Source organism: Sebastes fasciatus, chromosome 5 (assembly GCF_043250625.1).
Source record: "Sebastes fasciatus isolate fSebFas1 chromosome 5, fSebFas1.pri, whole genome shotgun sequence".
NCBI lineage: Eukaryota > Metazoa > Chordata > Actinopteri > Perciformes > Sebastidae > Sebastes > Sebastes fasciatus.
The window spans coordinates 17105648-17132750 of record NC_133799.1 but is presented as its reverse complement, the minus strand read 5'-3'; the positions used below and the strand labels follow the sequence as shown (position 1 = coordinate 17132750).

At 40.3% G+C, this 27103-nt stretch overlaps 1 protein-coding gene across 1 annotated transcript in view; it reads right to left on the bottom strand.

Annotated features, from left to right (window-relative positions):
- The window catches only part of faf1 (Fas (TNFRSF6) associated factor 1), an 82148-nt gene that overhangs the window by 45914 nt on the left and 9131 nt on the right, over positions 1–27103 (bottom strand). The window contains exons 3-8 of the mRNA XM_074635403.1: positions 24518–24564; positions 20332–20597; positions 20129–20220; positions 19152–19261; positions 7947–8052; positions 1489–1575 (exon numbers count right to left, since the gene is read on the bottom strand). Of these exons, the coding sequence (XP_074491504.1) occupies positions 1489–1575; positions 7947–8052; positions 19152–19261; positions 20129–20220; positions 20332–20597; positions 24518–24564 (708 nt within the window). The remainder of the gene's footprint in view (positions 1–1488; positions 1576–7946; positions 8053–19151; positions 19262–20128; positions 20221–20331; positions 20598–24517; positions 24565–27103) is intronic.

The following is a 27103-nucleotide window of genomic DNA, read 5'->3' as shown; positions in this document are numbered from 1 at the left end:
TATGATAAAATGAAGTCCAAAGGTATTTTGTAAGGAAAACACATTCTGTGTACTCCAAAATTCCCCCAAAAGTAATTAACCACTGAAAACATGTTGAAGAATTGTTCCCATTCCTTTCTGTTTTCACATCACAAATTCCTAGTTAAATGTACTGCAGCTGGACACACCAACATCCTCAACACAGTTTTTAGAAAAATGTCTGTGCTTAGCTCCCTTTCCTCAGTGTGAACAGGAAAGTCATAAATCACAAGCTGCATGTTGTGGTTGTGGTTGCAGAGTGGAAAAGGCAAGTCATTTGGTGGCATAATACAAGAGCACAACACTGAGGTCAGTCATTGCACCGCATTCCCACAACGTGCTTTCAGATTTGAACTAAGATTTGTATTTCTGTTGTTTACTGATCACATAACTGGATGTCTACAAAGATAGTGCTAACAATGATAAATCTGCATCATAGCGGTATGGTTTGTTTGGTGGTTACCGGCTTTACAATTGTCTGCTCCGAGCTGTAATGGAACAAAATAAAGCAAACAGTCTCCTGTAGTGAAAGGAGGCATAACCTTTTGTCCTTTGCCCCTTTTAGGCACATTAATGGTGTAATGTATTTGCTTTCACTGTTAACCTTTACTTTGAGTTGTTAAAAACAGGTGCAGTTATTGTTCATCCACTTTGAGTTATTGAAACATGAATAATGGGTGACATATAGAACAGACTGTATCCAACAAAGAACTGTATATAGAAAACAGGTTATTAATCACAAATGTACACTACCACAACTGAATAAAACATCTGTAGTCTAGTCGCTACAGTAGAGCCAGTTCTGGCATAGGACACATAATATGAAAACAGACAAAGTCAATACCAATACTCCAATAAACACATAGATCTAAAAGGAAAACGTTAGCTAGGGGTTAACACAAGAATGTGTGCACAACAGCTCCTCAATGTAGCATGATAAACCATCCCATACAATTAGCATGGGAACACATAGGCCGTCAAAGAAGGGGTGAGACAAAAGGGGTCAGAGGTTCCTCAAGGTTCTATATGAGGGCTGCTTCTGATCAGCTTGACTGTGTGCGGGGTGAATGGCTGGGAAGAGCGACCTCGGGACGGGAGAGGTCAGCGGGACTCAATGATGATGAGCTTTAATGTCCACAGATAGAGGACACAGGATGGGAACCGTCTTTGACATCTTAATTAGCTTCAACATCTTACTCTCATGCTTCTGACAGATGGTTTTGGGATCGCTTACAGCATGTGGAACAGTTTCCACTATTAGTATTAAAATCATGTAAATCGTTTTTTAATTCTCTTTGAGAGGGTTGTCTTGGATCCAAGAATCGGTGAGGGGAATGTATAGGCAGCATTTACAGTACACAGAGAAGTGAAGATAGATGTCGACATGTTTTTCCTATAGAACTGTTATAGTACGTCTGGATAACAAGTGATACATTTTGGATTGTGTTTCTGTGTGCCTGTGCTTCTTACAGAGTCATCAGTCGCTGACGCGGGCCATCCCTCCCACTGTTGATGCCGGACTGGGATGTTGGTCAAGTCTGAAATGTTCCTCTTCACCTGCAAACATAAAGAAAAGATACAGTTATTAGTAGAGGTGGGAACCAGAGGCCCCACGATACGATATTATCACGATAATTATGCTACGATATGATCTTATTGTGTTTTATCTTCATATTTTAAACATTTTGCGATATGCTGAGGATTGCGATAACATATATATATATGTATTTATTACCTTTTTTCAACTGCAAATTATGCAGCTTGTCAACATCTGTTTTATCTAATAAGATACAGTTTTCACTCTGTTCCTCTCAGAGTTTTCATTCACATATCTTGAGGTCAGAGGTCAAGGGACCTCTTTGAAAATGTCCACGCCAGTTTTTTCTCACCAAAATTTAGCGTAACTTTGGAGAGTTATTTAGCGTTCTTCTCGAAAAGCTAACATGACATGGTTAGTACCAATCGGTTCCTTAGATGATACCAGTATCTTTAGTATCCTCTGAAAGACAGAATGGCGACCGGGTCCGCCAGTCGGCTGTCGGATTGTTAGTTTATATAATAAAAGGTTGATACTTGACGTCCATCTATCGATACAATATTGCTTCACAAAAGATTGCGATACTATGCTGTATCAGGTTTTTCCCCCCACCCCTAAATATTAGTGTATATTCAAAGAACAAAGAACAGACCTGCATAACACTAGTGATATGTAAAGATAAAATACAAAAACAATACAGACAGCTCCACTATAAATCTCCATTAATAATGTTTATATAAATATATACTGTATACTCTTTACCATCCTGTCATTATTAAGTAATATTAAAACTGGGAGTGAAACTATTTCCACAACTAATTTAACAGTAAATACAATGTTATAAATTACAGCCAAGGCTACATCAAAGTATCCTCCATTCAGCCGCATGAGGAAAAAGTCGGATGGAAGCAGAGAATGAAGGAGGAGATGAGTCAAAAGGAGAGAGGAGGAGAAAAAAAAGAATAAAAAAGACAGCCAGTGTTATCAGCATTCTTCAGATGCCACAGCTAATGCCCAGCAACAACAGCCCCACGCTCTGAAATGAACAGTATTTCTCTTTTCCCATTCATGCGCGGACGCTGTATCTGCATCATTTAATAACATTGCGTGCTTTTAAACAGTTAGCAGCCAGCAGCGCCTGTCCCGCCGAGCGCCGCGTTACACCGTCCAGTGGGTTGTTGGTTTAAAGCCCTAACGCCAGCCTGATGTGCGCCAGCCGAAGGTGATCAAAGCCCCGTCGGCGTCTGAGCGCTGGCGGCCGTGGATTCTAGTGCATTTGTTCAGCAGAATTCTGCCCTACGGGCCTGCGGGGCTGGACACTGATGCTGAGAAAACTGTCAATTGTGGAGCAAAGATCCCTCTACACACGGGTCAAATCCTGTCTTTGTAAAAAGCACTGCAGAGAGATGGATCCTTGGGCATATGCAGGGCTGCTGGTCACGCAGGTGGAAACTTAAATACGCTACAAACACAAAGTCAAAGCCAATGTCAGACAACGCAGCTGCAAAACACTGAGCTTAGAAGACTGCAGGGGCAGACTTTGCTTTCACCTTAATACTCTAATATTACTAAACTTAGCATCTGTATATGTACGTGTGTGTGTGTCCGAGAGCACAAACACACTATGGGCTGCTTGCAGAAATTATTATATTTAAACTGGAATTCATCCCGTTAGTAGGCAACAGTAAATATTCTATCTAAGTTATCAATCTCTCAAAGAAATGATATTTTATTTGTGCTGGGCCTGGCACAGCAAAGCAATTTGCAGTACAAACAAGCTGAGAAACAAATAAAAGAACAATAATAAATGAGTGGCACAGTCCATCCTTTGTCTTTCTATCGTAAATCCCACACCACACTGCTCCTTATGAAGAGAAGCTATGGCCCGGATAGCAGACTGGGGTCAGAGCGGGTGGCCAGTGTTATTACAGAGTGTAATATCTGTGTTTGACCAGCCGGACTACAGGGATTTGACTGACCGGCTGGCCGGCCGATGAATAGAGGGGGAAAAGGAGGAAAGGAGAGGCATAAACACTAGTAATGAAGAGGCTGCAGTCAGAGGTTAAAGCAGCATCAGAGAAACAACAAACTAACGCCCACCACAGAGAGGATGAAGGTGAGAGGTGGTGGAGGAGGACGAGAGTAGAGACAGACAGTGAAACGCACCTGGCAGAGGACAACCTGATCTCAACACAGAAAGAAAACACAGCTACACACACCAGGCCTGCCCACCTGAAACTACACTCACTCAGGTCTTCTCTGACCATATGAAAAGTATGGTGCTATTATGAGAATCTGATGCGACCATAAACAACCAAAGTTATTTAGGGCATATAAGCAACAGAACAACAGGGTGACACGATGCCTTGCCCTAGCTTCTCCAGGTAGCTGAAGTTTTTGTTGCAGCCCTCGGTTACAAAGCATTGCATGTGTTGGCCACAGCAGCCAGCATACAAGGAGAAATACTGTCTAATGCTGCCCCCTGTCTGCCACTACAGCACTCTCACTGACAAGTTTGACTGCAAAAAATTAAAACAATTAGATATCATCTGTGGGTGACTAATTCTACATCGCAAATGTTCCTTACAATTACCAGCTAAAACTTGGAGTATTGTTGGAATGTCATTATATGACACTGGGCTGTATAGATTAATAAGCAGAACATGGCACAGATGATGAAACGTGTCCGTCAACCTGACTTGGGCATACAGAAGATAAAATGTAAAGGAAATGTCGTCAGGATTTAAATCAAAGTCTTAGTAACAAATACAGCGCTGCTGATTTGTGTGTTGCTGTTCATGTTGAGATGAGGCATGGGGTGTACGAGCCAGTTATACACACAACATTAGCTAGACTGGATGTGGTGCTGAGCTGCTGGGCAATACGCCTCACGGCAAAATTAATGATCCAATCATTGTAAATGCCAATTGCCTGTAATCCCTGGCTGGAAGCAAATCAAAGAGAAGGAAAGGTTTCCGTTAAACAGTCACAAGCTCTCTCTCTCTCGCTCTCTTTCTTCGTCTCCCCTAGGCACCAGATGCCTTCCTTTCATTCCTTTTTTTCGATCCAACCTTCCTTTTCTCAGCTCTGTAGCCCTGTCTGCATTTGGTTCCTATATGTCTCCCAGCTGCGGAGTAGAGATGGGGCCCAGGCCCAGCCCCGGGGGGCAGCAGAGGAGGGAAATCCCCAGGACAACTGGTCTGGTCACGGACACCCCGAAACCAGCAGCCATCCCTATTCTACCCTCTACTTCCCTGGCAAACATTTGCTCTCCAGCTTAGCTCAGAAGCTAGCCAGCAACTTACCCCCACACTCTTGTCTGGTAATGCCAATCAGAGTCTACACAGCCCTGTGCTCCAGAGATGGAGAAGAAAGAAGGTGGAGAAGGGACGCTGGGAGAGAGAGATGGAGAATGAAGGGATAGAAAGGGAGGGGCAAGGGCAGTTCCCTGAGAGCCACAAGGCAAAGCCAGAGCCTTTGGCAAAGACAAACAAGAAGATAGGACTCTATCCCTATTGATATGCACAAGCAGGGACCATCGGCTAGTCTTCAGCTAAGACAAAAGGGAGAATGGGGAGAGAGAGGTGCTCTGTAGTGGAGTCCATATGTGTCTGTGAGTGGACACAGTATGAGCAGAAAGGGGAGTCAGGCTGGCTGAATATGGTGTTACTTCTTTGTTACTTCTTCTTATGATGACAGAATTACACTCCCCCTCTTAGTTTGTGTCTTTTATTATTGTTTTTATCTAAAAATCTCACAAACTATCCCCTCGTCTTTACCATGAGCATCACAAATTACTCCAAACTGCCTCTACTGACTGACTGCGGTTGCACCTGTAGCTCTCCAAACTGGCTACTGAACCCTTTGAATCATTCCCTACATAGTGTGCACACATGGTTTAATGACATATTAAACACATTATAGTAATAAAAAAAGACGCCTGTTCCCTGGCTAAAGAGTAAATATATAAAGAGCGTGGTCAACATGGGGCAAACAGAGTCCAGATCTATGCAGGTTAAAGTTCTGGGCCTCATTTTCACCGCAGGGGGCCTTGAGATGCCTAAAGACAAGCATGCGTAAGGAAAAGACCGCGACATGGAGGCCTGTTTAAGCCCACATTGTCCCCTCTCCATCCCCTATGGCCTCTTACAGCACCCCCACCAAGCCAACAGTCCTTTGCCTCCTTTCTGTGTCCATGGTTCCCCCCTCCCACACCGCGGGGACCCCTCCCCAGTGTTTGTAATCCCAGCAGAAACACTTAAGGTTCACAGTGGGTGCTCATCAAAACCATCTGCCTGAGAAGAGGGTGAGAGGAGAAAGAGAGAGATGACAGAGGGAGGAGAGAAAAGGAGAGAGCGGAGGGAGGAGAGGCAGAAAACAGGGAGGCGAGGCGAGTCGCCTCCTCCAGTGCAGATGTTGGTTGTACTAATCTGTTCAATTAGCACCATTACAAGCCCCGCTAGTAGCCTGATTATTATTAGTGTAATCTTCACCCGCACCGAGGAGCCGGCGGCTGCAGTGAGCAAAGAAGTTAGGAGGAACACCTTTCACTGCTGCTTGAAAGTAAATAATTAGCTGGATGTAAAACATGAAGACCATTAAGACAAAAAAACAACAGAAAAACAGGAAATAAATATGTAAAGCTGCCACAGGAATGAAAACAGCTAAGGACTGATTTTCAATATTTAGTGCAAACAATGATTACTTTAAGGGGAACTATGCCAATTTTCAAAATTCATACAATATTAGTAAACATGAACAACTCTCTCCCAAATCCCAAAACTAGAGCGCCAAAACTCAAATTTGTGATGTCACAGGGTATAAAGTGTGTAGCTGTTTCATAGACAATTAATTGGGAGATGTGTTCTTGATGACACAGAGACTTTAAAGAATTAACACTTTAAAGAGTTAACGCAACTTGTGATTTTTAGATTAGAGCGGGCTGAATGTTAAAGCTAGAGTGAAAACACTGACATCATATGAAACTAGAAAAATAAGGAATCTATTGGTACCAACCATGTCATACTAGCTTGTTGCAAAGAAGGCTAAATAATTCCCCAAACGTACACTTAACTTTGGTGAGGAAAAACTGTCATGGCCATTTTCAAAGGGTTCCTTTGACCTCTGACCTCCAGATATGTGAATGAAAATGGGTTCTATGGGTACCCACAAGTCTCCCCTTTACAGACATGCCCACTTTATGATAATCACATGCAGTTTGGGGCAAGCCTTAGTCAAGTCAGCACACTGACACACTGACAGCTGTTGTTGCCTGTTGGGTTTGAGTTTACCATGTTATGATTTGAGCATATTTTTATGCTAAATGCAGTACCTGTGAGGGTTTCTGGACAATAATTCTCATTGTTTTGTGTTGTTAATTGATTTCCAGTAATAAATATATACATTTGTATAAAGCAAGCATATTTTGCCCACTCCCATGTTGATAAGAGTATTAAATTAAAGGTACATTTTAAACAGATTCATTTGTGATTCATCACGATTAACTATTTTAATTAATTAATAGCCCTAGAAATAACATATTTGAATTCTTAATTTGTGTGGTGTTCCCCTTTAACATGTGAGATAAAAAATAAATGGTGGGACTATCCTATTTTTACCTGATCAGTCTTTGGGGAGTTTATTTCTCCTCACCTGTGGCAGCAGGCGACCCACTGTGAATAACAACTGACGCTCTCCTTCTGCACGGGGGTTAGTGCAGTATGCAGTAGCAGTGTGGGGGAGTGACGATTTGAACTCACATGGGGCCAAACATTGACACAGACACACACACACACACTTACTCATCTACATAGGCAAGCAAGCACACACATATATTTTCAAGCTTGAATCCATTTGCAGCTGTGGTAGTAATAACCGATGGACAGCGAGGTGTACTGCTTTCACACCGGGTCCAGTATGAGTTACTATAAATATTTCATAGGCCGCCCAATCTACTGTTTAGTTTCAGATGAGGAAAATGAATGGAACTCTGTCTCTTTTCCTGCTCCCGCATGCCTAGATCAAACAATGTTCAGTATTTAAACCGCCTCCTAGACTGCTGAGAGAGAGGGAGAAAGACGCAGCATCAGGGGAGTGGGGAGGAAAAGAGGGGGTTGTACCAGACCGCAGCTGTGAGAGTAATTATGTGCTCGGAAATGTGATCATTTGTGATGAATAATGAATCGATGGCTGAGATAGACTAGCAATGTTTGGCAAATGGAATGAAAGCTGTGTTATGGGAAGCTAGAATCAGGTACAATAATATTATGTATGTGAGAGCGAGTGAGGGTGAGTTACTGAGAGCTTTTGTGTGTGTGTCTGGGCGTATAAAGTGACTTTCTGACGTCCTGTATGGTCTGTGTCTGTGTCTGCGTGCATGCTGGTGTCATACCTCCTGTATGGTTCTGGTGCCGGGGAAGTTGAGATTGTAGTCCCTCTGGGCCTCGCGGTGGCTGATGACCAGCAGGAAGGTCTGGTTTAACGACTCTTGGAGACCACTAAATGAGAAGGGGAAAAAATATAAGGGTAAGAAACAGGGATGGGCACCGTAGGAGATTTAAAAAAAAATAAATAATTGAAATTGATGCAAAAAAACGAGAGGCGAGGCAGGATAATGACGCAAGAGGAGGAAAAAGAAAAGGGGGCACAGAAAAACAAACATTATCACTAAGAGCCACTCAGTCAAGTAAAGGGCAAGCTGAAACTTGTCAACTAGTGGTAACCTGCTGGCCCACGGGGAGGTGGGTGCCTCCTCTGGGGGCGAGGCGCCCACTTCACTGGTTGTGTCTTAACAAGCCTGGCCAGAGTTGCGCTCAGCACAGCAGGCTGCCACAGCTATGTCCACCTGCACAGTAACAGCATGGAGTCCATCAAGCTGCCTTATCGCTAACAAGCTTGGCAGCTATTATGAAGTAAACCCAGGAGAGCCTTCAGCACCTTTCTAACTGCAAACCCTAAAGACATCTTAAAAGCAAGACTTTACTGTGACATACAGCAGCCCAGAGTGACCACATGGCAGGGTCTGGTAAGGTTGTTATTAACCAACACCAACAACTCAACAACTGCAGCTCCAGGTACTGAGTTGTCTGTCTTTTTTCTTTTGTTTCAGACTGTGGACTATTCTATATGAAAGGGACCAGCAATGCAACGACTTTCATTCTCAAGCCAAAGAAACAAATGATGAAATGAAGAGCCGTTATTGTGCATCATGAGATGCTACCTCTTCAGCAGATGCTGCTGGATTACGGCTGTATAACTGCTGTACTTCACTGCCTCTGTCTACCGTCTGAAACATGACAGTATAGTGATTATAGTCATATCAATTACATATCAGTTCATATCAATTACAGGCTACTGTAAGCTGTACCAGACACCTGAAGATGATTCTATAATTGATGACTATGTAATGCTCCTAAACTAAGCTACTATCGCTCTCTGCATCAGTTTTAACATGGTGAAACATTCCTCCATTTTAATTGAAATTCATAGTATTACAACATGGAAGTGAAATGATTGCACATACACAGTACCGATTGGGCACTTGCAAGAAAATAGCGGCAGGTAAATACAAAGTTTATGAGCTGAAGCGCAAGTGAGCAATTCAATTATCCTTGAAACAGGAGTTTAGTTTGGTGGCTTTAGAGGATGTGGGTGAAACTCAAACTATGTATTGCACAGTTTGCTGCAAATTTGAGAGCAAGGGGGATAAAACAGGGTCTTTTTTCAAAGGCATGTCAAGTTCCTGGAGTGCCATAAGCTAAGAGTTATTTAATAACTGCTAATAAATAAAACAATTTGTACAGGGGCAAGGAAAAATTTACTTTAGGCAAAAAAACATTAATGTTGAACCCTACAATGTGACATACCATTTTATCTCACGTCCAACTGCATGAATAATTGGAGACCTTAACAATCTATCTATAAATCAATCCATTCAAACGTAACAATGTCTTAAAAATTACAATAATTCTATTATAATTCCTCAAACCATAAACAACATTCACCAGTGGGCAAAAAAAGACAGATAAAAGCGGTTTACAGGTAACCACTGGTCTGAGATGTCCACTCTCTCACAGTGGATGTCATATGCTGTTTTACATTGTGAGCAGAGACCCGGCAGTGAAGACACAATCTGTCCAAGAGGCCCTGAAGGGTCAGACTTTCTGGACTGGTGCACCGTAGCTTGCTCAGCAGCTTACAGCTGTGACGGAGACGCTTGTGAACGACGCAAACGCAGACACTTTGTGTGCTCCACGTAGAGAGGAGGTGGTGGGGGAATCAACTTTTGGAAGCTTCATTTACAATAAGCTGTGAGGTTAAGTAGCGTTTTGAGCAAACGCTGGGTCTGTGCGGCTGAATATCAATGGGAGGCTTAAGGGCCGAAGCAGGCACTTAATCAGGGCTCAGAACCCAAGGAGAGGAGGAAGAGTTGAGGGAAAGAGAGGGATGGGGGAATTAATATGTAGCGCACACATTAATTATGCAATCACACCCTTAATCTGCGCAGATCTGGACGAGCTTATGTTAACAGAAGCTCAAATTTACTGTAATGACAGCATATTTACATTGACTAAAACTACGAAATCAATATGTAAATGTAATGTTTGTTGTAGCTAACTGGGGAAGATTGGAAATGTGTGGAGTGGGAAGGATGGATGCATATGTAATAGGGCTGAGCAGAAGGATGAGAGAGATGTGTGTGTGAGAGAGAGAGTGAGAAAAATGGAAGGGGTAGGGACACATAAATAAGGATCTAGCTAATATCGTGATTATGTTTGGACACAGTCCCGAGCTACTGCTGGCAGGCAGCTAGACTCCTAAATAGACAGAGATAGAGGGTAAACTGAGTGGAAGTGTTACTCTGTCCTTCCAAGCAAAGAAGGAACATCTTATCAGTCATTTATGGCAGACCGACAAGCCATTTGGTGCGTGTGTGGGTGGAGTTCTGTTCAAGATTTACTCGTTTTGCTCTATAGTACAAATATAGCTACTCAAAATATCAAATGCATTCAGAGGGGAAAAAAATGTGCCATCTGTCTGAGGAGGACCTGCTGGTTCATATATAAACAAAACACCCATGTTTCAAGTCCAATATCCCTTTGTCTCGGCTGCTTTCACCGCTGATGTTTTCAAAGCAGCTGTCTTCTGATAGAAGCAGGCCCTTCCAGCAGCACGGGGGTTGAAATGTGGATGTCTCAGTGTTTGCTTCTGCCTTCAGAGGTCTCTTTCTCACTCAACGCACACACACTCGTGACATCCAGGTCGGCCTGCAACATCTCTGGAGGTACTTGACATGGCATAAGGGTGCCGGGAGGAAAATGTCATTTAACTTTATGGACAGAGAAAATGGAGCGTTTTGCAGGGGAGAAGAGCAGGCTAAACAGATTGGTTTCATTCTGAGGTAAGCCCATCGCCTAAGCTGTGAGTCCCCGCGGCACAGAGCAGACTCTAGACCTTATTAAACTAGCACTGCCAGACACAGACACACACAGACACACACAAATTGTGGCATGTGCCTGCAAAACACAAATACCCACACACACAGTCTCTACAACCTCTCACGACCATCATGCGTGCGTTTCATCTGTTTAAGAGACACACAAACACGTCAAAACACGCCGACCAGGAGAGTTGAGGAGGTCATGAAGTACACACAAGGTCTTCTTACCTCCTCCACATTTTGCATCCACAACAAAGCAGACGGATGCGAAACCGTTGAGGCTCTGCTCTGTTCTGGTCTGCCATCTTGTCCCAAAGTTAATCAGCATGCTAACTGTTAGATACCTCCCATCGGGGCTGCTTTAGCTAACTAGCTAGCTCTCTTACCTAAAGCATCATCTGCTACTGGATAGCTGACACACAGAGGGAGAGGTGGTGGCGGTGGTGGTGGAGGTGAAAGAGGCAGGAAGCCGCATTAAAAACACACAAAACCTAATGAATCATTTTTGCAATTTCAAATTTTCTTTCAGAGTTCAAATTAAAATAACCTTTCCTCGGCAAACATGCTTCCCCGAGAGCCGAGCGGAGAATAAACGAGGGAGGAAACAGGCTCCATTGAAATATTCATCAGGCCTTCATCATTTATGCAAGAGATTAGGTCCTCCTCAACACCCTCTTGTATTCACAGGCAGTCATCAACATGGCCACAGAGAGAAACCGTCTCCTTCTCGGTGCTTTGACACTGCAGTACTAACTGCACATCACATCGCTAACTAAATAACTACCTGAGATGGATCGGTGCTCAGAGGAAAATCTCCCAAAGCCTCAAGATTTATTTCTAATCAAACAAGACAACTAAGAGGAGTTTACTCAGCGGGATCATAATGACAGTGCAGCACTATTTAATCAGTCGGTTTGGTTTAGGTGTGTGTGTGTGTGCTGCATGAGCCAAGCTCCACATAGTAATTGCCAGGGATATTACCATTTATGGGACATTTGCATTTTTTACTCAGCAACAATTTGAAGCAAATAAACATTGTGAAATTAAATTTGGGTGGACAACTACAAACTAGCAAATATTGTTATATAGGAGACAGTGGTTTCATTAACCTCATTCATAACAAAGAGAACAATTTGAACTGGGAATATCGGTTAAGTTCTTAGACAATAGCATTAGCAGCCACAACACTGCTTTTACTAAGAGTAATAACAATAAATACATATTTTCTTACGCTTTTAGATATTTATCCTGATTTCACAACATAACACAGAATTACCTACAGTGGCATTTCACTCCTAGATACTAAACCGAAGTAGCAAAAATGTGGTTCTATATCACCTGTGCACACATTATGCACAATTAACCATAGACTGTCATACAGCAACTTTAAGTCTTTGTGTGTGTTATAATCATGTCATGCATTGTCTCTTTAGGGCAGGGGGATAATTCAATATGATAATTTATCGTCTTTCAATGGAATAGTATGGTGATGAAATCATATATCGAGATATCGTGATAGACAATAATTGACTTAATTAAATGAGAAAATAGTCTGTACTTTTCATTTGTTAAGTAGTTTTTTAACACCAAACACGACGGTCTTATATTGATATTTGAAGCCTACATTGGTGCCGGCTGCATGTGTGAAAACAGCTTTAGAGTGTGCAACATGCATCTAAGTTAAGACAGAGAATTAGACCGCTTAAAGGAAAATAAGATAAACATTGCATATATTTATTAAATGGTAACAATTGTATTTATTTATTTATTACATTTTTGCAATGTTTAAATTCATCATGGTTAATTAGATAATGATAATCACCTGCTGTAAGGAGAAGTGAAGACGCAGGTTTTATTGGATAAGGCCGAGTAAATCCTACAAGCAGCACATACAGTATATAGATATCTTTACATGTACATAATCATACAGTCCATGTATATCCATCCAGTATTTATTTATTTTGCACTACATACTGTATTATTTACAACTTACAGAACACTTGATTTGTGTAGAGATATTTTTATTTCTTAATTTATTGTTGGTCATTTGTGCTTTTTATATAATATTTCTATATACACCCTATTTTATCCACATACTCGTGTATTTAACAGTCCTGTCTGTTCTTTACCTTTACTATCGAGCTTTGTTGTCCTTGTTCCTAGCTTTTATTCAAATTCCCTGTATGTGCACACGCACTTCGCAAATAAATCAGATTCTACAACCATGCAAAGGTGCAGTCTTGACCTCTGCAGTGTGTTTTTTTTGTTAAATGTGAAAACAAATTTGATGCCATGGATACAACGGTATCTACGACAATGTTGTAAATTAGACTGATCCATGTGTGAGTCCAGTTGGCCAAGTTTAAAAGGCATGGGCACCACAGCCTGTCTTTTAGAGATATGTCTTCAATTGAATAGTCAGGTACAGATATTTTTGAGCAGTTTTTCATATATTAGGAGGAGCCATGCCACCAGAATGACAAAGAAGCAATTATTGATTTAATTTCTTGTAATAAAGAGACAATAAATAGAGACAATGTGTGTAACAGTCTCAACTTTGAGCGGCAAAATTTACTAAAGTATAATGAAGTTACTGTAGTTTTTAGGAAGAGTTATACCTCTGGGATTAATAACTGGGGCCGTAATATTACACATGTTCATTCATAATTTTGTTTTCAATAATTGTGCAGAAGTAGACCGTGGCACCAGATCAGATAAGTTCACTTTATCAAGACACATTAGTACCTTGAGTTGGTATGACGGTGTTAATGTGTGCTCCCCTCCCTGTAAACTTTAGATTGAAGCCTTTAGTGGCACCGAGCTCTGTCTACTGCAACAAATTTACACACACTGCACACAAATTGCGCTTACTGTGGATTTACGGTGTGACCACAGTTTATTTTTACTGCACGCTAACAGCTTGTCTGGTCCCGCTACAGGGGACTGCTGCTCCCCCTCCTGCTTTGTGATCTGTCACCTATCCTCTCCCAGTATGACAGCAGGGTCACCATACACACACACTCACATTCATACACAAATGCATGTGCATACACACAGGAGCCCACCCACTCCATTCAGCCCCGACTGTCCTCCTCCACCGAAATAGCTGACACAGAATAATGAGCTCCCGACACCCAAAATGATATCGATAACACTTGGAGAAATGGCAACGGCGCTGCTAAAAAGACACAGCAGTAAGTGGGGGAGTGAGAAGACGAGGAGCGGGAGGCGAGGGAGGGAAGACTGGGGAGATGAGGGCCATTAGCTGCCAACACAATATAACTACCACTTAGCCTAACTAGCAGGCAAAGCGGCAAACTGCCAAATGACTTCTTTTACAAGTGTTCTGGTGACATGCGGATGCCTGCTTGGCTACTAACATGAGGAAATGTGGGGAGAGTTACAGTACAGTTTAATTTAGAATCCACTGTCAACAAACAAACAATGGCCATCATATGTGAGACTAGAAACAACTCTGACTAATCAGGGAAATGTATCTCAGGGAAGTGCTACTGAAGATTGTCAAAACATACGATATGATCTCCTATATGATTTAAATGTTTGATAACATGAGCAATTTCATTAAACTTAAACGATACAGTAAAACTGGCAATCACAGAACGTTACACCAAAAGGTGTCCTTACTTAAAAATGCTCTTAAAAATTCAGCATTTAAAATGACAACTGTCAAAAACTAGAGCCGCAACAATTAATTGATTAATCGGCAACTATTTTGATAATCGATTAATCAATTTGAGTTATTCTTTAAGAAAAGAAAATCTAAATTCTCTGATTCCAGCTTCTTAAATGTGAATATTTTCTGTTTTCTTTTACTCCTCTATGACAGTAAACTGAATATGTTTGATTTGTGGACAAAATAAGACATTTGAGGACGTCATCTTGTGCTTTGGGAAACACTGATCAACATTATATAGAGCAAACAACTAATCGATTAATCGAGAAAATGATCGACAGATTAATTGACAATGAAAATAATCATTAGTTGCAGCCCAACAAAAAACTCATATTATTATTAGTCATCAATAGAATGAATGAATGAATGACATATTTAGTATTGTGTCATACATATAACTAACTATGCCCAGCCCGCATGGCCCTACAGTACAAGACACCATTAATTCATACAAGCCAGGACCAGAGTGCTGCAAATACATTTCCAAACAGAGAAAGTCTGAACATAAAGCTTAAGCATCTTTCACAATCAAATCTTCAGACGATCATCGTCACAACAATCAGGAATCACTGATAAAAATATTATACTACATAGTACTGGAAAAAATCTGAATAAAAGCTAATCAAATCATTTGTCTTGTCTTCTTTCCAGGCTTTTAAGACAAAATTAGTATACTTCAAATTTAAAGAACCATTCAAATTTTTGCTCATTTATACACCAGAATATTTCAGGGTTTTGTCGAGACATTTCATGGAGAATTAACTCTCTGAAATTATTAAAATTTGTACAGTAATCTAAACCTTAAGTGGTGTGGGAAATAGTTTATATTGTCATTTTCTGAGGAGGCGTGGACAAAGATTCTAAGCAATTTAAAGAAAACGTCCAGAGAGATTAAAACAAGACTAAATGGAAAATGGAAATATTGTACCTTTGAATCTTGTACACCATATTATACATCTCCGCCAATAAAATGAGGGAGAGTCCAGAGTGCTGGAGATGTAACAAGAATGATGCCACACCGGTACACCTTCTTTGGTCCTGCCCAAAAGCACAAGATTATTGGTCAGCCATTCGTGAAAATATTACATGGATCATTGCTGACGATGTTCCATTTTCTCCTAGTTTGTACATTTTGAGTGATCCCCTGTACGATTTTCCCATGTCAAATACAGATTGGATTCATACTGCTCTTATGTTGGGTATGAAAATTGTAGTTTGTGAGTAGAAGTCTACGGGTTTGCCCCCAGTGAACGTAAGGTTCGGTCAACTAGAGACCGTAGCAGCCTATGAGAAACTGTCTCTCCGTCTCAATAACCAGGTGGAGAAGTCTACTTGGACTTTGTGAATGGTTGATAATAAAGGCCATAACCCCTCTCAGATGTTGGATCATCTGGATCGGATTGTTTGATGTATTTGGATGTATGACTTCGGCCAGTGTAACCGTATGTAGGCTTTGTTTTATTTTGTTGTTGATTAGGATCTATTATTATTATTCTATATCTATTTTTTAATTTAAATGTGTGATTATATAATTTGTGACATTCTCTCTTCTTGTCTACTTCTTGTATTGTTTCTATTAGTATTGTACCGCTTGTATTGAAAATGACAGTAAACAGTTGGTCATAAAAAAAAATAATTGTACAGTACAAAAGAAAACGGGACTCACACAATCGGTTTTACTCCTTAATATTTTTGAATTGACGAACCTCAATGGTCAGAGGAAGATTACCAGCTCTCAACTAAAGATCTTTGGCTCCTATGAGTACATGATTTCAGTTTGTCAATGACTGATCCTAGAGCTCTCCCAGCAGACTCAACAAGGGACCCAATTCAAACCTCAAAAGTCATAAATCCATCAAGAGAAAAACCCAAATATTTATATGTCCGAACATATTCTAAAGCAACTAAACCAAAACTAATTATTTGTTTAATTATTACCTTGTTTTCTTTTCCAAAAGATGTATCGAACCAATCAGTAATCATATCATTGATCTCGACACGAGCAACTGAGCAACTATACGAGGTCTGGATTGCTTTATAAAATCTACCATCAACTCTCACTTCTGTAATTTTAAGGCAAGCGAATCTCTATTAATCCAGTCAGAAGTCTTCTGAAAGTCAACAAAACATGCAAATGTGGATTTGCTTTTGTCAGTTCTTGTTCTAATAATTGTTGATATTGAATATACATGATGGATACAGGCTTGTTTCTTTCTTTAATAATGGATTTGTACCACGTTGACCATATGGTTAACATATTCAAAGCATGTCATGAAAAGATACAAGAGGACCTCTAAAAGATGAGGAGATTTCAAAGCTTCATTTTTAATACCTACTATTTGTGATGCCTTCTTCAGTTTTGCTTTGCCTACAGCCCTTTTAGATTCTTCTATACTAGGAGTGTCACGACTCCAAATCCACAATTCGATTTGACTTTCGATTTTAAGGTCACGATTCTAAACATGCCATTGTTAAACTATGGAGTCTTGATTTGTAAAGATCAACAGATCATTGGTTTGATGCCCTGACAACTGTCATTTACACTTTCAAATTCTTCTTTAAAAAGAGAACTGAACTCCCTTTTTATTTAGAAAGTATTTCAAAAATTAGACTACAAGTCAGTTCACATCATATCAGTATCTGTGTGACTCACCTCAGTACATAATCATTCTATAGTAATGTCTCGATTGAGAAATGTATTTGGGGTATTAGCCCAAAAGCTTCATAACCACCTCCAACTCAAATTTTGTAGCACAGATGTCATTTAAAAAAAGCGTCATCAAAGTCAGGTGGAATATTTCCTTAAAATAAATCTTTCTCCCATTTTCCAAGGACTACTTCTTTTTTTGTTTTCACTGTCACTGTTCTCTATAATTTCCATTGGGTTTTTCTTAAATTGCTTAGGATCCAATTTATTTATTTATTTCCAGAATCGTTTGAGTGTTGTTGCTTTGCAATAGATCCAGTTGTAATGCTTGTCCTCTTCTGAACCGTCTTTTAGAATTGTACAAATTACTCATAGCGTGTTTCCAAGATATAAAATCTTTGTTCTGAACTGTATTTTATCTATAGGAATACATGATTGTTGTCCTGTGGTGTAAGATTGACAATAAGACAGCGAATTCCATTTGGTCATTATCTGTTCTTAATATGTGAAGAGATGAAAAGGATGAGATGCTTGAAATAAGAAATTCTGATTTCGACAAAGCAGTTTTGTACTTGCCAGTGTTGATCAAACAGCTTTATAATTCTGGTAATTCTAGTTTCAAGCATTAAGTTACTCAGAACCAGTAATAAAAGCTCATTGACAAGTTATAATATCTTAGTAAGATAATTAAAAGGCAAAAAAGCTTGAAACAAGTGAAACGCTCCAACATAAAATCTGCCCCATATCTTGTCAGACAAAAAACAAGCATAATTTTCCTTGATTTAAGACATTTCATCTTACTTAGATTTCAGTTTTTGTAGTGTATCGAGCCGTATACACTCTTATCAAAAAATACATTTATTTTTCCATGATTTGCCTACTGATCAGTGGTTCCTTACATTTTTGTAATTCCCTTTCAGCCTTTCTTTTTATCATTCCAAAGGTTTTTTTTTTAGTTCTGCCGTCCAATATGTCTTTGTCCTACTCGTTTACACACACACACACACAGACGCAGACATGTACCCTCACATATATCTATTTTTACCAGTCCTATGCTCTTATCCTCAAATTAAAAATAAAAAAGGAATTATCTTGGTCACCCTACAACACGCAGGTGAAATGAAGCGAGGAATATGACTTCTTTGGATGATGTTTACCTGACACTGATGAAAGGACAATCACATGTTCAGCTGCCACCTGTGATTGTATTACTGCGTTGGCTTTACACTGAGCAGCCTGACATTTCAGAAGGAAAGGTTGCTAATACTGCCACGGATTCACTGAAATGAACAGGACAACCTCCGGATGGAGAGCACCGGCTTAATGAAGCTTTCTCAACAAATCTCTATTGTCACTGGGTACTATCACTAATGTGACAGACTGGGAGATAAATAATAGATATGAAGTGTGGATATCACAGTCTATGAAAGAGTATGATGCAAAACAACCTTAAGCAAGGCTGAAAGAAACAAAGACGGGAGGGAAAATTATTATTTACACAACAGAGATTGCGGCGGCAGATGTTCCTCTCAAAATGTCACAATGGATGTGAGGAAATGAATGCGCTCTAGCAGTTCAAATGTGTCTTAATATACCAATGAAAATGGTATTTGCCGGATGGATTCTGGACACATCTTCTCCATAACTTGACGAAGACCGCCACCTGGTGTTCACTATTAGTTACTACGCTCATACAACTACCGGTAGTATTTTCTGGTTACTAGTGTATGTATAGCAGGATTGGAAGAGGATTTATAGTGAGATTATAAATATAAAAAGCAGAGTGAGATAGAGTGCTGAATGCTTGTCTGAATACCTGTTTTTGCTGGTGCTGGTGCTGGTGCTGGTGCTGGCAGTGGGGGCGATGTCTGGGGTCAGGACATACAGGCTGTTGTTCTTGGGCAGGTGTAAACTTCTCATCACCGTCTGATTACACACACACAAAGATACAACTTCAAAATAGTTTCACACACTTGGAAGGATTTATGAATTAAAAATAATAAATTTGTGCTCATCTGAATGTTTACTTCATTCATCTCCTGATTAATATTTTGAGGGAAGCCTGTTACTCTGCACTACTTGGTTGGAAGTGGAAATATTGTTTTTTAGGAACATCAAATAGTTGTAGTGATTGCGGGGTAGGCAACAGGCCTAATGTTGGTATGTTGGCTAGAGCTCGGTGATCTGAGCAAGGAACACACTCATGGCTTTAAAGGATGTTTGGGATAACAGTGTTAAAACAGTGGCATGCATGTATGTTCGAATCCTTGCGGCTAAAATTTGAGATGTAAAAATAATCACATTTATTTAGATTAAGACACAGAACATAAAGTCAAATTGCAAAAGCAAAACAAAAGAAAGAAAATATAAAAGTCTATGGGTTTTGCTCATATCACCTGGGGTTGTAACGGTACACCAGTATCGAGGTATACCGCGGTATGAAAGTTGACGGTTATCATACCGTGTACATTTGCGTATCTACGGTATTAAACTGACATAAGTGAGTGTGTTTGTGAGTTAAAAGGTACATTCAGAAGCAGTCTATGTTAATTGTTAAAGGTTGGGTCGGTAATGCTGAGAAACTACCAAGAGTACACTAGATTTGAAAGATTGTCCCAACCAAAATAACGTGCATAAGCAAATGTCCACGGTATGCTAACCATAAACTTTCATACCACAGTATAGCTTAATATACCGGTGTACCGTTACAACCCAAGGTACAACCATAACACCAGTGCTGTCTTTTTTCACTTGCCTGTTTGTCACAAACATGTATTGGGTGTGTTAACTCACACTGTCGGATACATCTCCAGTCTTCCATCCCTTCAGCTGCATTTTGGACACTGGAACCCCAAGCTCTGTCTCAAGGATTTGTTTGATTTCTCCTGTAAAATAGATTTATGCAGATGAAAATGTATATCATGCACAAAGAGGCAGTGTGACATGTTTTATAGTATTGTACACAGTATTTATATCAGTGTGTGTGTGGTGCTCACCGACTGTGCTGCCTTCTTCCAGTACCAGCTCTATAGTGCGCTGCCGGTACTCCACCCTGAAGTTGAGCATCCGGGGCTGGCGCTCTACAATGTGTCGGGAGGTGGGGTTGACGGGGCAAAAAGCTGAAGTTGAGGACGATGGAGGAGAGGAGGATGAAGACGAAGAGGATGGGGGAGGAACTGAACCTCCTGCTGCTGCGTCGGCTGCTTCTGATTGGCTAGGAGGTCCGAACATGCTGGCCTGGCTCGCCTCACTGGAAAAGTTACTGTAAAGAGGTGACAATGTTAGTGATGGTGTGGAAGATTGATTAATCGGTTTGAGTACTTTTTTTTAAGAAAAGAAAGTCTTAAATGTGAATATTTTCTGGTTTATTTACTCCTCTATAACAGTAAACTGAATATCTTTGAGTTGTGGACAAAACAAAACATTTGAAGACGTTATTTTGGGCTTTGGGAGACATTTTTCACCATGTTCTTACATTTTATGGACCAAACAACTAATCAAGAAAATAATCGACAGATTAATCAATAATGAAAATAAAAAAAAAAAAGTTAGTTGCAGCCCTGGAAAATTGATTAGTCTTCATACAGTATCTTAAAAATCTCAGGGGCTTTCATGGAAGATCATGACGAGACAAAGTGGACAGAAACAGCCAGAACATAACAGATGCAATCAGAAAAAAATCTCTATATATTTGTTTCAGACGTATCTTCGTCCTCATCTTTAGCCTGTAACCTGATGGTCAAGAACCAACAGAAGCTACCGCAAGATAGAAATATATACTAGCAACAAGCAGCTCTCCCACCCACCCTGCCTTACAATATCTTCTTACTCTCTCTCATGCTTTTTCTCTTTGCTGCTTGCTGAGTGTATGACCAGTTTCACACAACACAGTAAATTGTGTCTTTTTGTCCCCAGACACCGAACAAAGTGTGCCCTTTGTTCCTTGAAGTGTAAGCAGCAACTGTCTCTCAAGAACAGAGTGCCAGACTCAGACTTTCTAACAAAGGCTGTGTTTTATTTGGCCCACCACATTAGAGAGACCGCTGTCCTGAAGCGGAGGTCGACTGTCAACAGCCACAAAATCATGAGTTGGGCAAAAGGGTGGGAAATTAACCCAACCAAATGGTTTCCTCGGCATAACTGAACACTGAAATCACTCAATATTGAGCTTTTCGGAGATCATTTCAGAAGAAAATGTTTCACTGGTGGATGGATCACATAGACATCAAGTTATCTGATTTAAACCCTGCGTAAGAGTTATTGAATGTGAAAAGACAAGTTAATCCCTCTTTGTGTCATGGAATATAGGTTGCGGAAAAGGAAGGAATTCGTACCATGAGTAGTACATTTAAATATGTGGAATATGAACATGATTATTGACTTAAGGAAGTCACCACTAAGCCCTCTGCCAGCGGTTGTTAAAGGGGTTTCAATTGACCATGTGGATTGCTACAAATATTTGGGTATTGTTCTTGATGACAAACTGTGCTATGAATCATGTTGATGTTACCTCTAACAAGGTCCAGCAAAGAATTTTTTTTTCCAGAGAAAAATGAACTCTTTTAACGTTTCTTCTGAGATGATGACTCTCTTTTACAGATGTTTTATTGAATCTGTTTTAATGTTTTGTATAATTGCTCGGTTTGGAAATCTAAAATCTGTCCAACAACAACAGACTTGGAAGTCTTGTTAAAATACCAGTAAGATTTCAGGGAGGTGTCCGGCTATGCTCCTGGACATTTATAATAGGCAGGTCCTTAGAAGGGCTAATGCTATATTGGACTGCCAGGACCGTCCACTCCTGAAGGAGTTCAAACTTTGTTTCTCTCTGTTATTTCTGGATACCCATTAGGAGAATTAATAGATTACATGTGTCCTTCATTCAAAGTGCTATTAATATGCTCAATAGCATATAGCAGTCTGGCTGCACTTTTTGCACTTCCTTTACACACTTGTACACAATTGCATGATTGTATATGTGTAGTTGGTACAATTTCTTTGCTCTCGCTCTGTTTTTTATTGTGTTGACGTGTCATTGATGTTGTCTTTTGTATTAAGTTTGTATGTGAACGCTGGCTGCAAAACAAATGTCCCCTTGTGGGGCAATAAAGATAACCTAACCTAGCCTAACCTAACCTATGTATGGACATGGCAGTTTTTGCAGGAGGCTACTGAGATAGTATTCGGCACAAAGTATAACTGCCACTAAAGTGAACCAGACAGACAACTACTATCATCTTACATGTATTGTGGGGAGAATATAAATTGAGATGATACACAAATGAGACAGCTCTTGCCAAGAGGATTCTTACACTTCTTGAAAGCATCTGAGAAAAAAAAAACTAGTTTATAGTGAGTGCTCTCACAACAAGTAAAAACGATCCTGAGTGAACTTCCGCCTAAACTTGGCACAGTAACACTGAAGTCTGTTAAATTGTCCGTTGTTGCTGTTTGGGCATACTTCCATGCTGCTCTACATCTAGATGGCACTGTTCTCCTGTGTAGTCCAAGACGTGTCCCAAAGCAGACACAACTGCTGAGCCCTTCACCCATGGACAAACTGTCAGACCAGTGACCCAGTTCAACAAGGGATTGAGCATTTTTATCAATATCAGGAAATCATTTTTGGATTCCCTGACGCCCTGAGGAGTTCTGGTTACTGATCAACAATACAAGCTTCTTATAATTCCCAACCTGCTTACTAAAGAGGACACAAGGGAAGAGGGAAATGCATTTTAGATGGAAGCGTTAGCGTAGCCTCCAACTGGCTCCAGCTCAGGTCACGTCATCACAGTCTGTTTACTGGGCAACGCCAGCCTACTCATACCAGTGCCAGCCACTTAGTAAATGTGTTGGCTGCTGGTCACGCTGCCAACCGGCCTCCATTCATAGCAATGTGTGCCCTCGAGAAAGACCAGCAATATTCTCATGGCCCAAGGGCCTGAACCGCACTAGGAGTACATGCATGCATGCGCACACGTGCACACACAAGTGTGTACACACAAAATAAAACGGTTTAACAGAACGTCTCCAGTTCGAGTGGGTTCAGATCAGCCCAGTGCATTCAAGAGTGTAAACTAACCGTTGAGGGAAAGTGAAGGGCTCAAAGCCTCTTAAAGAAACCTTTTCTATTCAGAAACTGTGTACAACTCCACTCTTGGCAGAAACTTTCCTTGCAGTTGAAGTGTCTTTTATGTTATTCCTCTATTAAACAGCAGATTAGAAACCATAGCAGGAGCAATAACCTGCAACTCAGTAGCATCTATGCTAGCTTGATTTGCTGGATATGGATATATTATGTATCTAACTAAACAAAACTTTCATCATGGAAGCAGGTGATACAGGGATTATATTCTCATCAATTCTGCACGATTGAAGCGGTGTGCAAACTATACCCACTGTAAGCTAAGCTTACGAAAACACGGAATTCAATTTCCTGCTAATACAATCAGGCTTTGGTTTCACATGTCCTGCATTGTTTGAAAGTTGTTTTACATGCTAATCTACATTGTAGATGCACACTATTGTCACAGGCACATATTCCTCACATACTGACATGTATCCCCACTCCCACTAACCATTCATATTTCCTTGTCAGAGTGCTGCAGGAATGAGTCCTCAAACTCGGAAATGAGTTAGCATTTTAGCACTTCTAGTTCCCTCGTCTGGAAGTCAGTGGATTTTTTCGAATGGGTTTTAGTTCGATGCCTGAAGTAAGGTCTGTGGTTAACACAAGCTTAAGAGATTTTAACATTTTGTTCTACGACATAAAATACGTCAGTAATTATCACACTCGTGATATTTTTTTTTTATGTGTCTTAAAAAAAGGCTGTTGCCAACAAGTGGCTAAATGAGCCTACAAGACGTCATCACGCCGACTCGTCCGCCTTGTTGTGTATACTGACGTTCATGCCTCGTGGTGTAGTTCGTTCATAGCCTAGCGTAAGCTTTTCACTTCTGGCGATTGCACTCATACACAAAAAAAATAGTCATCCGTGCAACACTCTATAGTCTCATACTTCTTACATGATCATTCTAGAAAGAGAACACAAAGAACCACAGGGTGCATTTGAAAAGTCATACATGTGATGTGCGTGATCAGGTAGCATTCGTCCAGTGTTGTAAAGTCAAGTGATACATTTTCTCTGATTTACAGTAAATGTGTGTCGACATGGTTATTACCTTTGTAAGATCCCATTCTCCTGTGGTATCACTCCATTGATGGCTGCCTGTAATGAAAGCAGAGGTCACTTATACAACATAATATAACATTGTTTTAGTTTCTGTATTGTATCAATGGCCAACTCTCTGAATAGTTGACTGTGTACTGGGATCCGTAAAGTTCAACCCATCACATCGTTAATCAGTAAACTACAGCATGACAAAAACATGGAATAACGGTCAATACACAAGCATGTTTCAAAAAGACTGGTAAATATTGCAGCATATATTTCTATACAGGTATCTTGACAGTGACCAAGATAACTGCACTCCATTTCCAAACTTATCAATAAGTAAACCCATACATTTGGTCATGGAAAGCTTTTTGTGTATGCCTAGAACAAGTCTGTAAACTAGAACATAATAATTTACATGTATTTCTTTAAAAGAGGACATGCTAGCCAGTCATTCAGAACACCCAATGAACAAGCCCAATGCTGTGTCTCAATGTGCGTACTTCAGTACTTCCACTTTTGAGTGTATAAGTGTGTTCACACTGAGAAGTATGGCAAAATGCAGTGCGCTCTAAGTACCCGGACGTTGTACTCAAAACATTAAGTGTGGAACGCTGGACACTTCTCACTCTCAACGATCGCCATCTTTGCTACGTAGCGGAAAGGGGAGGGGCCACCAACCTATTTCAAACTTGTGAAAATGACGGGCTAGGAAGCTATAGTGGTTGCGATTGAAAGGGCAAACACCAAACTATACAAATTTAAGATATACATGTGTTTTCTGTAGTCTGTGGCTATCACCAGCTGATCTACGAGCTTCCGTGAGTACACAACAGCTGTGTGCGATTTGAGACAATACCTGCCTGTCGAAATTCAGACACTACGCAAGCACATGGTGTACTACATGGAAGTGTACTAACAGAAGTATCCAAATTGAGACACAGCTCAGGACTACTATACAGTATGTTCTAAATTTGCTACATATTTTGTCCAAAAGAGTGGTACTTTAATATCAAGTACAATTTCAGCACAATCATAAAACTCGCCCAAAAAACAATCTATAATGCAGTGCTGCCCCCTCTTAGTCGATTAGTCAACTAATCGGTAGTTTTGGTCTCAGTCGACTAAGATTTCTTTAGTTGATTAGTCATTTTTTATGCTTTTTTCATGCTGAATAACTTATTTCCAAGAAACATATGAGCACATCTCTGGTAAACACAAGATTTAAAGTGGTGCTTTTGAGTGATCCTTTGTGGAGAAACTCAATTTTACAAATCTGTCAATTAAATCAAGTAATTGATTAGTCAACAAAATCGAGTGTTAGTTGACTAAGAATTTCTTTGGTTGAGGACAGCCCTACTACAACCACAAAAGGTCATTTTGAAACTTAACATTATTAGTTAAATCAACATTGTGGCACCACAATGTCATAAAATCCTGAAAATGGCACTTTGTCAATGTCTTACTAATCCAAAAATAAATTATTACCTTATCATGCCTTACTTTTTAGTAAATAGGGACCTAAACAATGACCGATTGTCTGCAAAGGTGACTGATTGGAACACCTAGCACGTCCAGATGTAACCAGGCAAAATGTACTATATTCTGGTTGATACTGTAACATTATGTTTGTCATTAGGGTATGTTGGTTTTGCTGGCTGAGAAGTTTCAGACTAAACCCAACAAAATGTGACAGAGAATGATGGAATATTCAAACCAGGTGGCTGATCAGAACAAAGAGAGTTGAAAGGACAAACATGACAGTAACCACTGTCAGCTTCGCACTGAGCTTTTGTTTGAATGGACAATTGATTGGACTTCTCTCGAACACTCACTATTCTTCACTGTAAAACAAGCTAAATGAAGTAAGTTGTTATGTGCTGCTGGCATAATCATATCCCCTATTCTTTTTTGTATTGAATGAATGAAAAACACATGTAAGGGTCTCACACTAACACTGAAAAACAAACTAATAAAGTGTTGATGGTCTGTATCCATGGCCATAACGGATGGATATCGTCAACAAGATAATGCTACTTGTCCTGCTGCAGGAATTGCTCAGAAAAAGTTCAAGAAACACTAAAGGTGCCCTGTGGAGATTTCTTGTAAACAAAAGCTATATTTACATTCAGTGTTTCTCACTAAAACACATTCTGTGTATTCTTGATACTTGTATTGTATAAAAAACATTTTCTCCGTCTTAAAACATTTGCCAATATTTTAAGTATTTTAAATCCAGCATTGTTTAAATCCATGTTTACTTGCTAGCAAGCAGACTACTTCTCCCCTGCGTTTGTTGGCACACTGCTTGGCACATTACCAGCATGTGTTGATAGTGGAATAGTGCAAAACCACTGTCAGCATTGTGTGACCCACACGTGTGCATCCTAGTGCGTGACTACAAGATAAACAAAAAAAAACGGGATCCACTCATAGAAAAACAGCTCCATAGTGCTAATCGAGGTCAAATAATCCACAGGGAGGGCATCTTTAAGCTTCAATGAAATCAATGACATGGACACCACAATCCTCTCAATCACACGCAGGCGTTTATATAAAGCAGTGATGTCTGCATGATCAGTTTACCAGGAAG